General features: G+C 46.8%; 1 protein-coding gene across 5 annotated transcripts in view; it reads right to left on the bottom strand.

The window, feature by feature from the left end:
* hif1al (hypoxia inducible factor 1 subunit alpha, like) overlaps nucleotides 1-17,277 on the bottom strand; it is a 66,266-nt gene that overhangs the window by 5,318 nt on the left and 43,671 nt on the right. For 2 of the 5 annotated variants that reach the window (XM_084323234.1, XM_084323235.1), the window contains exons 3-13: nucleotides 10,521-10,708; nucleotides 7,558-7,642; nucleotides 6,877-6,989; nucleotides 5,694-5,890; nucleotides 5,250-5,356; nucleotides 4,790-4,937; nucleotides 3,659-3,909; nucleotides 3,381-3,547; nucleotides 2,189-2,278; nucleotides 1,532-1,683; nucleotides 69-213 (exon numbers count right to left, since the gene is read on the bottom strand). In XM_084323234.1, coding sequence (XP_084179360.1) covers nucleotides 69-213; nucleotides 1,532-1,683; nucleotides 2,189-2,278; nucleotides 3,381-3,547; nucleotides 3,659-3,909; nucleotides 4,790-4,937; nucleotides 5,250-5,356; nucleotides 5,694-5,890; nucleotides 6,877-6,989; nucleotides 7,558-7,642; nucleotides 10,521-10,708 — 1,643 coding nt within the window. Of the gene's footprint in view, nucleotides 1-68; nucleotides 214-1,531; nucleotides 1,684-2,188; nucleotides 2,279-3,380; nucleotides 3,548-3,658; nucleotides 3,910-4,789; nucleotides 4,938-5,249; nucleotides 5,357-5,693; nucleotides 5,891-6,876; nucleotides 6,990-7,557; nucleotides 7,643-10,520; nucleotides 10,744-17,277 lie in introns of all 5 variants that reach the window. The other 3 variants (XM_084323236.1, XM_084323237.1, XM_084323238.1) reach the window with 2 other exon arrangements.

The raw sequence follows: 17,277 nt of genomic DNA, 5'->3' as shown, positions 1-17,277 counted from the left end.
GAGAAATCAGAGGAGACAACAGAAACAGGTAGATATATTCATGTTCACCTGTTTCAAGCACTACCCACCCCGTCCTTAATGGGACGTCTTCTCACCAGTAGCTTGTGACTGAGCAGTAGTTCCTGCTCTATACTGAAAGAAGAGGCAGCATGTCTCCGTCTCTTGTCTTGAACCACAAGCTGGCAACGCATGTCCTCATCTGGGTCATGAGTCCTGAGAGAGAGACGGAGAGGAGAGAGAAAGAGAGAAGAGGAGAGAGCAAGAGATGGAGAGGAGAGAGAAAGAGATGAAGAGAGAGAGAGCAAGAGAGAGAGAGAGCGAGAGAGCAAGAGATGGAGAGAAGAGAAGAGAGAGCAAGAGACGGAGAGAAGAGAGAGCAAGAGACGGAGAGAAGAGAGAGCAAGAGGCGGAGAGAAGAGAGAGAGAGAGGAGAGAGAAAGAGACAAAGAGAGAGAGAGCAAGAGAGAGCGAGAGAGGGAGAGAGGGAGAGAAGAGAGAGCAAGAGACGGAGAGAAGAGAGAGAAGAGAGAGAGCAAGAGACAGAGAGAGCAAGAGACAGAGAAGAGAGAGCAAGAGAGAGAGAAGAGAGAAAGAGGCGGAGAGAAGAGAGAGCAAGAGACAGAGAGAGAAGAGAGAGCAAGAGGCGAAGAGAAGAGAGAGCAAGAGACGGAGAGAAGAGAGCAAGAGACGGAGAGAAGAGAGAGCAAGAGACAGAGAGAAGAGAGAGCAAGAGGCGGAGAGAAGAGAGAGCAAGATGCGGAGAGAAGAGAGAGCAAGAGACAGAGAGAAGAGAGAGCAAGAGGCGGAGAGAAGAGAGAGCAAGAGGCGGAGAGAAGAGAGAGCAAGAGGCGGAGAGAAGAGAGAGCAAGAGGCGGAGAGAAGAGAGAGAGAGGCGGAGAGAAGAGAGAGCAAGAGGCGGAGAGAAGAGAGAGCAAGAGGCGGAGAGAAGAGAGAGCAAGAGACAGAGAGAAGAGAGAGCAAGAGGCGGAGAGAAGAGAGAGCAAGAGGCGGAGAGAAGAGAGCAAGAGGCGGAGAGAAGAGAGAGAGAGGCGGAGAGAAGAGAGAGCAAGAGACCGAGAGAAGAGAGCAAGAGGCAGAGAGAAGAGAGGAGAGAGCAAGAGGCGGAGAGAAGAGAGGAGAGAGCAAGAGGCAGAGAGAAGAGAGCAAGAGGCGGAGAGAAGAGAGGAGAGAGCAAGAGGCAGAGAGAAGAGAGCAAGAGGCGGAGAGAAGAGAGGAGAGAGCAAGAGGCGGAGAGAAGAGAAAGTGAGGAGAGAAAGTGAAGAGAGGAGAGAGAAGAGAGAGATAGAAAGAAATACAGAGTTATCATCCAATATCACAACATCACGTTCTCGTGTCAAAATCTAAAACCGTCTCATGTGGTTCATCTGAAGTGTCTCAACATCGTTCCACAACATTATCACAATCGTCATTCTATCGCACACCGTAGCCTGATGAGATCAGTGGTGACCTCATGGCGACTGACACAACCTACATGAGCAATGGAAACACACAGCGGTGGTTAGTTAGGTACCGTTTCCTGCTGCGTTGTGGGGGGGCAGAGGAGGAGGAGGAGGATGGTGGTGCGTCATCAGTGTCAGGCATGGTGCTGAGGAAGGTCAACTGAAAGTCGTCGTCCATGGAGATGTAAGGAGCCAGCATTTCTAAGTCCATTGTCTCCGCGTCCTGTGACGAGCACAGATTAGATTCGATTCAAATGTATTGTCATCATACAGCACAAGTACAGTACAATGAAAGGCGGTTTGGCATCCAACCAGAGTGCAAATGTAACAGTAAAGACAAGGCAGGGGCTTAGACACATTTATGTTTTATGCCCAGTTCTGGAGGATTATACTTAAAAACTAAAAATATATAAAATATTTGTTTTTCCCTTTTCTCCCCAATTTAGTCGTTATACCAATTCCCTACAGTGGAAGGTTCATGCTATCTCCCCCAGATCTCCTCCCTGCTGAACAGGCACCTCGACCGACCAGTAGGAGTCGCTATTGCAACGATCAGGTCGATTACCCCCACCGGCATCCCACCCGCGAACTGTGTTGGTTAGGACGTCTGACCAAGCCGGAGATACCACGACTGGGAATGGAAACCAGGTCTCTGTGGTGGTTTCAGACTTTTCCCCCCCAACCGTCTTATTTTTCATCTTTTGTGTTTTCCCACACGCTGGTCCTACCTGCATCTCTCCATCCTCCTGGCCGTCTGAACGGACGGCAAAGAACCGCTCCACCTCGTCCGTCTTAACCGCCTGGTCCTCACTGGGACTCTTGAGGACGAAGGATGAGGAACGGAAGACAGAGAGAGAGAGAGAGAGAGAGAGAGAGAGAGAGAGAGAGAGAGAGAGAGAGAGAGAGAGAGATCAGTGATGTGATATCTATTGTAGAAGATGACCATCACTCTCATCGGGTCAGGCTCATGTAACTCCGAGGAACATTGCTTTTAAAACAGATGTTGACTATGTTGAAAGGAGCTTGAACTGATAAACAGTTAAAGACATTTATAAACAGCAGATTGACACCTTCTGGACTTTTGACAGTATGCGTTTGGACATTTACTGTACTCACACATGCACACATGCACTGTACTCACACAGGCACACATGCACAGAGATTCCCCTTACTGTACTCACACAGGCACACATGCACAGAGATTCCCCAGGCCTGAACATGCAGGAGAAGTACCTTCTTACATGGAACAAGGGACAATATCTGCCACCTGCTGGGGCTCCAACCTTCAACTATTTAATTAACTTTGTTTGTATATGGAAGTGGATAATTATATTGATGTGATGTATTGGTGGTGGTGATGATGGTGGTAATAATAATAATAATAATACTTTCTGATGCTGGAAGAAGGTTTGATCAAACAAATGACCAGCCCTGGGGTTCTTGATAAATTAATATAAGGGTTTCACTCCAAATATATCAAACATATTAGGCTATATGACACATTTGTTTACACATACTATACATACATACAAGCAACTTTCATACACCAAGGAGGGTCAGGTTTCACCATGTACTGTATATACTGTACATAGATTTACACCAAGGAGGGTCAGGTTTCACCATGTAATGTATATACTGTACATAGATTTACACCAAGGAGGGTCAGGTTTCACCATGTACTGTATATACTGTACATAGATTTACACCAAGGAGGGTCAGGTTTCATCATGTACTGTATATACTGTACATAGATTTACACAAAGGAGGGTCAGGTTTCACCATGTACTGTATATACTGTACATATATTTACACCAATGAGGGTCAGGTTTCATCATGTACTGTATATACTGTACATAGATTTACACCAAGGAGGGTCAGGTTTCATCATGTACTGTACATTTTACACAGAGGTTATCTTACCGATGGGGTCACAGGATAAGACGGTGAGGATGATGATGATGAAGGTGGGCTGACGACATCAAAGATAGGAGAGAGGAGCTGCCGTAGCTCCGGAGTACACAGGTCCTGGGGGCAGTCTGGTACTGAGGAGGGGCTGGGAACACTGGTGAACGACAGCTGCGCGAAGTCTGGCGAGGGGAGGAGGAACGTAAGTACAGTACCAAAGACAAACAGAGTCCTTCCTCTGTTTGTAAAAAGAACGTTTGAATGTGTGTGCGTGTGCGTGCGTGCGTGCGGACCTGCGAGCGGTACGATGGTGTCTCCACACTCTGGCGCCAGCTGCAGAAGATCCTCTGGGTTCTCTTTGAGCTCGAAGGACACCTGCGCGGGACTGGAACCCATGGTCTCGCTGCTGCTCTTCTCTGGACTGGCTTCACCGGGGGTCGCGGCCGCGGCCTCTTCCGCTTCCGGGGGCAGGGGTTGGGCTTGAGGCGCCGGGCTGCAGCGGGTCTGCTCGGTGGAGAACACCACGCATGGCTGCTCCACCGCACTGGAGAGGAGCGGGGGTGGAGCAGACATGATGATTGCATATCAGAGTGGAGAGTGTGATTCAAGATTCAAGATTTAAACAGACAGTTTGTCGTTAGGGTTGGGTACCGTTCACATTTGAACCGATACCGGTACCCAACGGTACCTTTTTTCGGTACTTTAGTCTCTAAAAATGTAATCTACCTACCTCAGTTGTAAAAGATTTGTCCAAACTTCTAATTATTTATTATCATTATTTATTTAGAACAATTTGTATATATATATAATATATAATATTGCAGTGAATACTGCATCTAGCTTTGTAAAGTGTAACCACACTTGCGACCGTTTTCGGCTTGCCCCGACTGCTTTGTTGTTGAATCGAGTCAAATCCTAGGTAAGTGTGTATTGTGCGTGTGAACGTTGACGTGAATGTGCAGCAAACTTCATATATTTTTTTAAGTACCGAAATGTGGCACCGGTGGATCTCACGTGAATCGGCACTCGGTAGTACCGACGTGATTCGGTCGGTACCCTTAAAAGTACCGGATTCGGTACCCATCCCTATTTGCCGTACAATGAAAAACTAATTCCGTCCGCCCTACACAACATCACACAGAGCACACAATAGAATGAACAACTTAAATACAAGCAAATGTTAAATGCTAAAAATAAGGAGATCTTGGTAGAAGATATATACAAGGCAAGGCACGAGTGAGTAACATTAACATTATTGCACGTTCCGTTCACAGTGTAGGATCAAGTCGTTTACAGATATAAATATATGGAGGTGACACTGGGTCACAGCAGCAGTGATGTGAAGATACAAGGGAATAACTTTATTAAATCGACTGTGTGAGGATAATGGTTGGTTTCAGCCGGTGGGATGAGTCACTGCGTACCTGAGGATGAAGTTGAGACAGACCACGGCCTCCGGCTGGGAGGTCTTGCTGTTGTAGAGCACTGTAGCCTGGGTCTCTGCCCACACGAAGCCACCGCTCTTGGCCAGGAAGCGGTAGTGGCTGGTGCACACCTGGCCCTTGGACAGCACTGGACAGGATGGACAGACGGACAGGAGATTTACACTCACATTCTTTATTTTCTACCCGCTACAAATGTCAACATTTGTGTTAGACCATCATAGTGGTGTATGGGGTTAAATCCTGGGTGATTAAATGTACTAATATGCAGGTATATAAGCAAGCAAGCAAGCAAGCACGCACACACACACACACACACACACACACACACACGCACACACGCACACACACACACACACACAGTGAATCCAACACGCCATCTTGTAACACTACTGCAGTGAAGACACATGCACACACACACACACAAAGCTTGGAAACTCACAGGTATGTAGGCTTTTGTTGACATGATCAGAGTCCAAGGCGTGATGGAACTCGTACGCTGAACGGCCAATCAGATCGTCGGGATCGTAGCCAACCAATTCTGTTACCCTAGAAACAGAAGCATGGCGGATCGACAAGGAAGGGTAAATCTGATGAATGAACAAATACCCTCTCATATAGAGGACAATGGGCACAAGCGAATAGAATAATCTAAATTTTTTTTATATGTACAGGACCTGTTGAGAGACAGAGGAAGAGAGAGGGAGTGAGAGAGATATTCTTGTGTGTAAAGACAGTTATGTGATTCTGTGTTTGTGTCTGCTTGTGTCTGTGTGTGTATGAGTTTATGTGTGTGTGTGTGTGTGTGTGTGTGTGTGTGTGTGTGTGTGTGTGTGTGTGTGTGTGTGTGTGTGTGTGTGTGTATGTGTGTGAGTGACCTCCATACCTGCCCTCACAGTGAGTGAAGCAGAGGTCCATGCTGTGACGTGTGAGGAAGGTGCTTGTGTCCAGGGGGAACTCCACACTGGAGGGGTGAGGGATGGGTTCACACAGTAGTGTTATCACACTGCCTAGAGGGGGCGACGTGGAGTCACTGTTGCTGCTGCTGGTCATGGACCGTATGTGACCTGTACAGTGGAGAACCTGGAAGAGAGAGGGTGTCACACAAACAGACAGATACACTGGGCTCCTAAACATTCTTGCACAGTTCCATGACATATTATGGCTGCATTCCCATGAATATTTGTCACTACTACTGCTACTACTGTTATCACTATTATCATTACTACTTGCTAGTTCTATGTTCTATTATTATTACTACTACCTATCCTACCTGCGTGTAGTCTTTTACCAACGCACTTGCAGTTCCGTGTTCGGGTTCCGCGATCTGATTGGCCACTGACGTTTCTCTCAGCGCCAATCGCGCTACGCCTATTTCTGCCTCTAACAGCCTGCTAGCTAGCTAACGCCTAGTTCTATCACTGGTTAAGCTTGGTGACTCTTTCGAAGTTGGTTAAGGTTAGAGTTTGGAATCAGGGCTGGTGGTCTATCGCCCTGCTCTAAGACAAACTCTAACCTTAACCAACTTCGAAAGAGTCGCCAAGCTTAACCAGTGATAGAACTAGGCGTCACGCGATTGCACCAGAACCAAAAATCAATTGGTGCTAGTGTGTGTGTCTCTGTGTGGACCCACTGTACTAAACTGTATCCTCATAACATACTCTCTGGAGTAAAGGTGTCCAGTTACAGTCAACTGGACCCCTGTCATGTGTGTGTATGCGTGTGTGTATGTATGTGTGTGTGCATGTGTCTGTGTGGACCCACTGTACTAAACTGTATCCTCATAACATACTCTCTGGAGTAAAGGTGTCCAGTTACAGTCAACTGGACCTCTGTCCTCTGCGTGTATGTATGTGTGTGTGCATGTGTCTGTGTGGACCCACTGTACTAAACTGTATCCTCATAACATACTCTCTGGAGTAAAGGTGTCCAGTTACAGTCAACTGGACCTCTGTCCTCTGCGTGTGTATATGTGTGTGTGTATGCGTGTGTGCGTGTATATGTGTGTGTGCGTATGCGTGTATGTGTGTGTGTGTGTGTGTGTGGGGGGGGTGGGGGGTCATACTAACCTTCCATGTGGCAGACTTGATGTTGACAGTGCGCCCTCTGTTGGTCAATGTGCTCTTCACACGCAGGAAGAAGTTCCTTTCTGTGTGCGGCTCTGGGAGGGGCTTCCTGCAGCCTGCAGGGATCAGACTGCTGCTCAGCATCGGACTACAGGGGTACAGCTAGAGCTAAAGCTTTCTCTGATCTTTGCTGTTCTCGCGTTTTTACATTATGTGAGAAAATCTCAAATAGAAGGAAAGAAAGAAAGGAAATTGTATCACAAAAAAAAGGGGAAAAGGAAAAAGAAAGAAAGAAAGAAAGAAAGAAAGAAAGAAAGAAAGAAAGAAAGAAAGAAAGAAAGAAAGAAAGAAAGAAAGGGAAAAGAAAGAAATAAAGAAAAAAGAAAGAAAGTAAGAAAGAAAGAAAGAAAGAAAGAAAGAAAGAAAGAAAGAAAGAAAGAAAGAAAGACAGAAAGACAGAAAGAAAGAAAGAAAGAAAAAAAGAAAGAAAGGAAAAAGATACATATTTTTTTAACGAAATCGTGAACTGGGAATAATTATAGTCAATATTATCGGTTAAAACTGTAGGTTGCTGTAATAATTGTTGTTGTCCAAATGATTGTTGTCTGTGCGCATCGAGGCTTTAAAACATAACGTTAAACACATAACGCTGAAACATGTGGTCTACTGGCGTGTTTGTCTGACCTGGTCGAGGAGTCAGTAGGTCCCGCAGCTCCTCCTGGTCACAGGGGTGGATGAAGTCGTACACGCTCTGCCCCAACAGCTCCAGCTGGGCACAAACAACAGACCGTGAGCTCTCCTCTCAGCAGCACTTTGTTTAAGTGAACACTTCACTTTGTTTAAGAAACCCTGAATCTGAATGATCACAACCTGCTTGTCATTTCAATCTATGCGAAAAGTACTGGCACCAGTGTTTAGGTTTTTGAGTTGGTTCAGAGTAAATATTCTGTTTCAGAGCTGAGACCATGACTATAGAATAAAGATAATTTGGATATAAAAAGAAAAAGAAAAGGTGCAGCTGGGTGGTGCAGCGTACTAAGCGCTCGTCACCAACGCGAGAGACACTGGTATCGAATCCGGCTGTCAGCGTTGCCTCCAGCTTGGCCGGCCGTCATACTGACTCAATTGGCGGTGTCAGCGGGAGGGAAGCCGGTGGGTGGTATTCTGGTCATTGTAAACAGCGACTCCTACAGGTCGGTCAGGGCGCCTGCACAACAAGGGAGGGAGATGGTGAGGGTAGTGTGACCTCCCACACGTTACACCTCAACCAATGAGAGTCCGTGCTGGCAGGTGAAAAGATGCTGCTGGCTGTCTCCTATGTCTCGGAGGAAGCATCTGATAGACTTCAGGGCTCCCTAGACCGACCAGTGGGGGGCACATGCGAGCAACGACCAGGAAGGGGAGGGGGGAATTGGCATAACGACTAAATTGGGATGGGAGAAAAACACAGAAAAAAACAGGAGGAGAAAAAGTGGATAAAAAAAATATATGTTCTATGGGTCTACAAAATCAGTCTCACATTCATTGTGAATGGAGCAGCTCCAAACTTAAAATTTGATGACATCACATCTTACTTCTCTGGTTTCTGGCTTTGGGAGAGAATAGCTCATATTCACAAATACTGATTGAAATGCAATGGAAATAACATATTAGAATATTTTATTTGAGTGGTGTTCCCCTTTAACTACATAAAAGGACTAAAACCTTTGAGAGACACATGCTAACAGGCTCAATTGTCTTCCGCTAACAAATGCCAACAATTTCTACTTTCATCATCTCAAAAACACAACACTGGTGCTAAAATATCTCAATTCCTTAACAACAAACAAATAGCAACAGTGGTTCAGGAGGCAGAGCGGTTGTCTGGTAATTGTTGGAAGGTTCCTGGTTTGATTCCGTCTCCTCCCGGCAGCGTGTCGAAGTGTCCTTGAGCAAGACACATAACACCCTAACTGCTCCCGATGAGCAGGTTGGCACCTTGCATGGTCGCCTCCACCGTCGGTGTGTGAATGTGAGGCATATGTTGTGGAGCGCTTTGGATAATAGCTGTTATATAAATGCACCATTTACCAATTACCATAGTAGGGGAAAAATGTGACGATACATATTTTCAGAGTGCATGTAGTGTAAACTTTGATGTTCTATTCTAATCCATTTTATTCTGTTTTTCTATAGGGTATAGCAACTACAGAGAATGCATTCAGAATTTCCATAATCTCCTCTCTGTGGCAGCAACAAACACTCTGAAGCCCTGTCAGTGAATTGCCAGTAAATGGAAGGGTAAATGGACGCCTTTATCCAAATCGATTTACGTATGCCTTACATTACATTTACATTTTGTCATTTAGCTGAACGCTTTTATCCAAAGCAACTTGAAAGTTGTGTACAACAAGTCAGCAGGAAGGGTAGAACTCTTTCAGCTGAGTAACAATGTTCATTAAACAGTGTTGAAACTTGGGCACTGCGGTGTTGAGTGCATAGTAGTAGAGACATATTAGTATAGTAGGAAGAGTGCATGATAGTAGAGGACAGTGAGAAGTATGTTTTTAGTCGACGGCGAAAGATTGGTCAGGTTTCGGCTGTCCCAACTGTGGTGGGAATTTCACATTCACACACACATCCACTCACCGACGGTGGAGGCAACCAGGCAAGGTTGCCAACCTACTCATCGGCGGCGGTTACTTCGAAAACGCTGCTGGGAGGAGCCGGAATTGAACGGGGAACCTTCAGATCACCAGACGACCAGACTCTACCCCCTGCGCCACTGTCGCCACCAGTGGCAGTAAACTTTGGGTACAGTATGTCACCTATTCCGGGTAACCGAAGCTAAGCAGACGTACTGTGGCAGGGCATATGATAAGCCAGAGGGCCCAGGGCAGATAGCAACCATCCATCTATTCTGGGCTCTGCATCATAGAACATGCGTACTATGACAACACGTCTAGGCCGATACTGTACATGCATGATGAGAGACCTAAGGAGTTCACAGTCTGGTAACTTTGCTCTGCAGGTCCATCCCTCTGTGTAGATCTAGTAGTGTAGCTGTAGCCTAAAGTGGATGTGTTGGATAATTCTGCTTCGTGTTTGTTCACATTTAGGGAATTACCTTGTTGCATAAGTGACCATGAAATGAAATATTAACGTTGTGGCTCGACGTTGTGCACTTAAATGACAAATGACCCATGACTGCATTGTGCTGCATAGTTCGCCATTGCTATAAATAACAACATTAAGGCTTTGGTTATGGATTTTGTGCTGTCAATATCTAAATGTAGAGGTTGCTTTGTGTAACGCTATTTTGCAGAGCTTTTGCGCTCCCGGATATGCTAATAACAGACCGTTATCCAAATTTAACATTACTTAATTTACACTTGTGGTGCGCAATTCTCACACAGTCGATGTTTAATACATCTCTATGATAGACAAAACTAAATCTGTAGTGAGCCCAAACAACACACTGTCAACATTACGTTAGAATAAACTATTTTTGATATTTGTGAATCGTCCAAGAATCGTCCAAGAATCTAATGCCCCCCCCACTCCTATACAGTACCTGTGTGATACCAATGTGTTCTAGAGTATATACAGTATACAATATGTACCTGCGTGATGCCGATGTGTTACAGAGTACACAGTGTACAATATACCTGCGTGATGCCAATGTGTTTGTTGACTCCTTCAGAGAGGTAAATCATGTCTCCCTCATCTGTCAGCACCATGAGGAAACCAGCCAGAGCGCAGGGGTAGAACGCATCCATTGACTCCTCCTCCTCTTCCTCCTCCTCCTCCTCCTCCACGTCCTCTTCCTGCTTAGGTTCCTCCTTCTCCCTCTCACCTGAAGTCATCATCATCAGATGGCACACAGACACACTGAGGATTTGTACATAATGACCTTCTTGTACTAATATACATTTACAAAGTGTGAAAACTATAGCAAGCTCATCCACATTTTGACAGCATTGCAGTTGGGTTTACATGCACATTCATATTCCTCAGGATACTAGTATTCTGTCTATGATTTGGTGCATTAAACAACATATTCCATTTACAATAGTCCTAATAACTTGGATATGATGATATTAGGCAAGATACTGAGGTACTGTATATAAACACTAACGATAGGTTATGAATATAACCGTAGTTCTATTAGTTTTAGTGACGCTCAGCGTCATATTGCACATATCTCGCTCCAGTGTATATGCACTGAATAAAAACTTCACAATGTACCTTTACATACTAACATCCGTCTGACCACACCCCCATCTGCTACCTACATAAGCAGGGGTGGGGCCACACACTCATCTCCTTCTCAAATCATTTCACCACAAGGAAAGATCAAGGGCCGCAGTGGCGTCTAGACGCTGAGCGTCACTAACACTAATAGAACTACGGTTATATTCATAACCTATCGTTCTATATCGTGTTAGCTTCCGCTCAGCGTCATATTGCACAACAGGAGCTGAGCGGGAGCTAAAAGCTTGACAAATGTACCCCGCTGAGGCCCCCCACAACCATCAGAACCGGGGAGGACCGAGCCCCCCGACCCTCCCTAATGGAGGGATACCCTCCCTATTGGAGGACGGGAGGGAGACAGATCCGATCGTGTGAAGAGGAACTCGAGCAACTCAACGCACAGGGTGAGCAGACCGTGGCTTGACCCCACGACTACGCACACGCACAACCCGCATGCCACCAGGGAACGAACGGAAGAAACAAACCTCGTTACCGCCCCCAAAATCACAGGGTCAAGAGCAAACTCAACCCTGTGGCAAGGCCGTAGCAGCGGAGCGCGAAGGAAGACCCAGACCCAGAAGGGACTGGAGCCCCCCGGAAAAAGGGGGCCCGGAGAGGTGAACGACGCCACAGCATCAAGAACTCACCAGGCGGTCACTAGTGACACCGCCCCCCACATCGCCAGCGTATTCGGACAGGGCCCATCCAAGAGCGGGCCCTTCCCCCCACTAGCACGCCGCCTGGCACACTGACCCTGGCATACTCAGGCAGTCAGCACGGCTGTAACTCGAAGCACTCAAGAGGCTACACTACAGCGGGAGCAGGCAGCGTACCGGGGAGACGACCTCCAGAAGAGGTCGATCCCTCAATCCAGGCAGCAGGCACTTGGCCCTGAGCCTGGAGCACTGCTGACGAGACAGGCGCCAAAGGGGTCAACTGAAAACAGCACCCCGGCGGAAGGGGCGTATGCTGGCATTGTTGCGCACCATGACAAAGCCTCCACCAAAAAAACCCGACTCTCCAGAGGGGCCGAGGCAGAGAAGGCTGACACGATTGGCAGACGTCATGAACGTGCAGGGGCACACTCAACCGGGTAACCCGGGAGTTGACTCCGCTCCAACACACCAGGGAATCAACCACCCTCTTGGTATCACATGCAGTGGTTGTTCCTATAACCCCTCAAGAAAAAACTCCAAAACACACCTGCGGGTATACACTGGCTATACCGCAGTACAAGTGTTTCAGTTTTCAAAAAGGGGTTATCCCAGGCCTACGGGTCGACGAAAACGACTTCGGACCGGGCCCGGCGGACCGGGACGTACACAGGGATGCCAGAGGAGTACTATAAAAACCACCTCAACAGCCCCCTCTCAGCCATGCGTAAGCGGGAGAAGAGAGGGGCGAAGAGAGCCCCTTTATGACAGCACAAGGTACAACATGTACAAAACAACAGTGTCTCCATAACGCCCAACCCTGTGACACCCGGGCCGACCCGGCATTTTTCCCCCTGAAAAAAGCACAAGTCCCTCAGGGTACCAGAACAGAAGATCTGCGTCCGCGGCGGACAACGGGTTAACTGACCTGGACCAGCGTGACCAGACTCAGTCCTGTGCCCTAATCACGCCGACATCCCCACTCCAGGAGAGGGGGTAGGTACGCGTGTCAATCTAAACATTATAGAGGGCGCCACCCAGACGGTCCCATTTGTACCGCGCTCAGTGGCCCACCCCAAGGGCGTGAGACCCCTCTACCTATGTTTTGATCTATTCCGTTAGCATCCCCCAGATATGAACGAGAATTCGTCGAGACAAACCTAGTAAACTGGCGCTCGGAAGAGACAAACTCCATCCCAGTTGCCCTATAAAAATGCAGTTTTAATAAGGAGCAACCAAGGCGCACCAGCCTCATGCGTGATTCCTATCAGAAACACCCAGAGCCAGCACTATGTACGCGTCGAGACCCAAAACACATCAATGGATAGTCTAACAAGACACCAGATACCGTTCCTCCAAGCCGCATGGGGAACGACAAGAAGCCGTTTTTTTTATTTAAAATTTTTCAGAAAAAGAAAAAATAATACGGACATGGGTCCTATGCGACACGGCTGAGAGAAACACCACCCCGTCAACCACACTTCATAAGAGGGGACAGTGAGCGACGTATCCCTATGACGGGGGAAACCCATGACTCAACAGACCTGTAAGGCGAGGAGTCAGGGAAACCCTAAACAATACCCCGTCCACCTACTCCAAAAAGGAGAGGACGGGGAACCCCCAGAGAGACTTCCCACGCGAGCTGTATAGATTGAAAAGAAATATTGCAACATTGAGCTATGTAACACTTGGGTTAGGACTCTCCGAGGAGGAGGCTCTGAACCAATACACACTCAATAATGGAATTGAATCGAATACACATACAATAGAGGAGAACTCCTTTTTGAAGTTCTACTCACCTTGACAATCTGAGGAGGAGGCTCTGAAACTCTGAGGAGGCTCCCTCACTGGGAAGGAGGGTCCGAACTCACAGAAGGCACTTCTCCCTGAGGAGGAGCTTCGTGAGGAGGAGCTCTGACAACTCCCTGAAACAGATCCATAACATGGAACCTGAACAACTCACGGAAGTCTTACCAATAGAAACGCGCTCAGTGACGTACTCTATGGCGGGGGAATTTCCGCGGTGCACACGCCCAATCTTTCAGGGCGTGGGACCAGGAAACTCCCTCCCCCCCCTACCCTGTAACGTGCCGAACAGCAACGTGACAGGAACCCTGAAGGACAGGGGGTTTTAACCCCTGACCAATCAGAAAAGGGGAGGAAAGGTTTACCAGTTCACCCCTTTACGACCCCTCACCCCTGATACGATGCAATGACAAAGTAGAGCATGACCCAGTCATAGCATGCTACATGAAGCATCTAACAGCTTCACATAGCTCATGTGCTAACCTGCTATCTGATTTTTACTAAGGAAAAAACACAGAACAGAGATGGCCCCTTTAAGAGCCCCGGTACCAGACTTACACATGTGCTTCTGTGGGCCCAAACCTAACCCAGTTGTAGATCTCAACGACACACACAACCCTTCATCACAACAAAAAATGGCAAAAGTACACTCTTACTACAGAGGAACGCCGTTTTTCATAACGAGAGAGACATAAGTCCTTGATTACGTATTGGCCACAGGCCTTGCTAAGCACACATGATAGTGACCAAACAACCTTTTCCCTAGGAAAAGAATAGTTTCTCAAGCGGAAGCACAACCCCAGCAGCTTAAGCTGAGGGTTACATCGTATCCCCACAAACACAGTGACACAATATATTGTAAACAAACATGTCTGAGAGGAGGGGGGGAAGCCCCAGGGAACCCGGGGGGGGTCAACACCTCCTACCTTACCCTTGATACGACCAGGTTGAACAGGTACCCCTGTTAATATGTGAACATGCTGTTCATTGTCATCACAGGCTGAGAAAAGGATTCATTCCTCAATCACATGTCACTAAGCATAGCTTCACAGGTTAATTAACCCACTTAGTTGTGAGTTCACCCACGTTACAAACGTTACATGAACACACATGTTCTCATCACAACTAACCAGTTCATTTTTACACAAAACAACACCGATTTTCTATGGAGAGAGAAGCTATACCAGTGACAAGACAATTCACACTAGGGCTGCAACTAATGACTAATTTGGTAGTCGACTAATCTGCCGATTATTTTTTCGATTAGTCGACTAATCGAAAACCAATGTAAACAACAACAAAAAAAAAAAAAAAAAAAAGGATTTTTTTTTTTTTTAATTACCTATCTTTGTGAAAGTGGCTTCTCAGCTCTGGTCCAGCTGAAGACAGAGCAGAGGAACAGATTGGACATTGAGCATGACCTCAGAGTTGCTTGTCTACCATCACCCCAGACTTTGAGACTCTTGTCAGGACCAAACAACAACATCATAACATGATGATCCCATAGCAAATTAAAATAATGACTCATGAAACATTTGAATTTGGATCTTTAAGCCACTTTAAATGAAAATGTATTTGAAGAACAATACAGCAATCACTCATAACAAGATAAATAAATTAAATAATACAAATTAAAGTGGAAGTGTACTTTAAATAACTTTTGTTTGCTGTGTGTGAGAGGAGTCCGTGTGTGTGTGTATGTGTGTGTGTCTTACTCTGATCGCTGTGTGAGTGAGAGGAGTGTGTGTACTGTGTAATTTGTGTGTGTGTCTTACTCTGATCGCTGTGTGAGTGAGAGGTGTGTACTGTGTAATTTGTGTATGTGTGTGTGTCTTACTCTGATCGCTGTGTGTGAGTGAGAGGAGTGTGAATGTGTGTGTGTCTTACTCTGATCGCTGTGTGTGAGAGAGAGGAGTGTGAATGTGTGTGTGTCTTACTCTGATCGCTGTGTGTGAGTGAGAGGAGTGTGTATGTGTGTGTGTCTTACTCTGATCGCTGTGTGTGAGTGAGAGGAGTGTGTATGTGTGTGTCTTACTCTGATCGCTGTGTGTGAGTGAGAGGAGTGCGTGTGTAATGTATTGTGTGTCTAGTCTGATCATCATCTCCTGCAGGGGAACAATGTTTTCAATGTCCAAAATTTGCTATGGGATCATCATGTTATGATGTTGTCTGGAACCCTGAGAAGCCACTCTCACAAAGATAGGTAGTGCAAAAAAAAAAAAAAAAAAAAAAAATGTATTTTTTTTTTTTTATATAATTTTTTTTAATGACTAATCGACGCAACAATTTCTCGTCGACGATTTTTTATAATCGACGTCGTCGATTATGTCAACTAATCGTTGCAGCCCTAATTCACACACAACATGCGTCGTATCCTCAATGTATTGCAGCAACACACGTTTTGGAAACATCGTTATTACAAAACATTTAGAAGGGAAGGAAAGAAGAAGTGTTTAAAGTCCGGTCAGGACTCCTACCTCCACCCTGAGCGCAGGCCGAGAGGACTGCAACACTGGTTAACGGGACACCGAAGTCGAACCCGGCATCTCCTGCGTTGGTGACGAGGGTAATGTCCGCTACGCCACCCAGCCGCCGTTCTCCATGTTGACGAAGTCCTCGCTGGCATGGCACCCGGGTGTAGGGTCGACTAACATCCTCTGTCAAAGATGACGTCGTAGTCAGAGTGTTTAAGGCATGTTATAGTCACAGTAACGTTCAACAGTGTAGCATTAAGCTAACAGCCGCCCGCCTGATAGCAACAAGCTAACGTTTCCTAGCCTAGTGAACGCAACAAGCTAGCGCCGCAGCTAACAGCTGACTGGCTAACAGTAGGCCACAAACTAGCACGCCAGCTAAGCAGCTATCACCTGAACTGTACACAACGACATAACAAGCCACACTTCAGACAGGCCACCGCCTGAAACCCCCCTCATCCTAAGAGAGAAGAGAAAAAGAAATGCCAACACAGTTTTCAACAGTGATTTACCAGACATACAGCGGAGTCGGCTCAATTCCCATACGGGCTGCAGCCGACTTGAGCATGGAACTACCGATAAAGAAGATCCATGCCCACATTTCCTCGTGTTTTAGGGTGTACTCTCACATTCATGTGAAAGATGGGGCCTACACGGGACAGAGAAGCATCCGCTTGTCCAGAGAATCCCGGGTTCAACCAGGTCTCGGTCGCGGCCCACTAGTTTGACCATCATGGGCGTCAGACCAGGATCCTCCGTCCGCCGCCTAAGAAGCCGATCAGAGGACCCCAATCTGGGACCGGCCTTCGTAAAATTGTCAGCTAATCCCCATAGCATTAACAGACAACTGGCGCTCGAAAGCAAAACATTACTCACCCAGCTCGGAAGCAACCAGTTTCAGGTGCCTCCCACAGTCCAGCTGTATGACCGGAGGTTCAATACCTAACCAGCCACAGCAAGGAGGACTGCAGGTGGGGAGTATATCAGCGACGCGAGCCCCTAATACGAAAAAGCCGGTGGAGGTCAGAATGATCATCATCTTCCAGACACTCCAGTGACGAAGACATTATCGCCGTATTTTCTCGAAATAGTGAGAGAGAAAATAAAGATATAACGTCAACGTATCTCCTTGTTCTTCCTTTCTTCAGATAATACTTTCTTTCCCATTTCAAGTGATTGGTATACAGGCACTCTCTTGGGGTGAAATTTGAGAAGGAGATGAGTGTGTGGCCCCACCC

The sequence above is a fragment of the Notolepis coatsorum genome (assembly GCF_963971535.1).
Source record: "Notolepis coatsorum genome assembly, chromosome: 1".
NCBI classification, from domain to species: domain Eukaryota; kingdom Metazoa; phylum Chordata; class Actinopteri; order Aulopiformes; family Paralepididae; genus Notolepis; species Notolepis coatsorum.
Note: the sequence above shows the minus strand (reverse complement) of the source record. Positions and strands in the feature narration are given on the sequence as shown.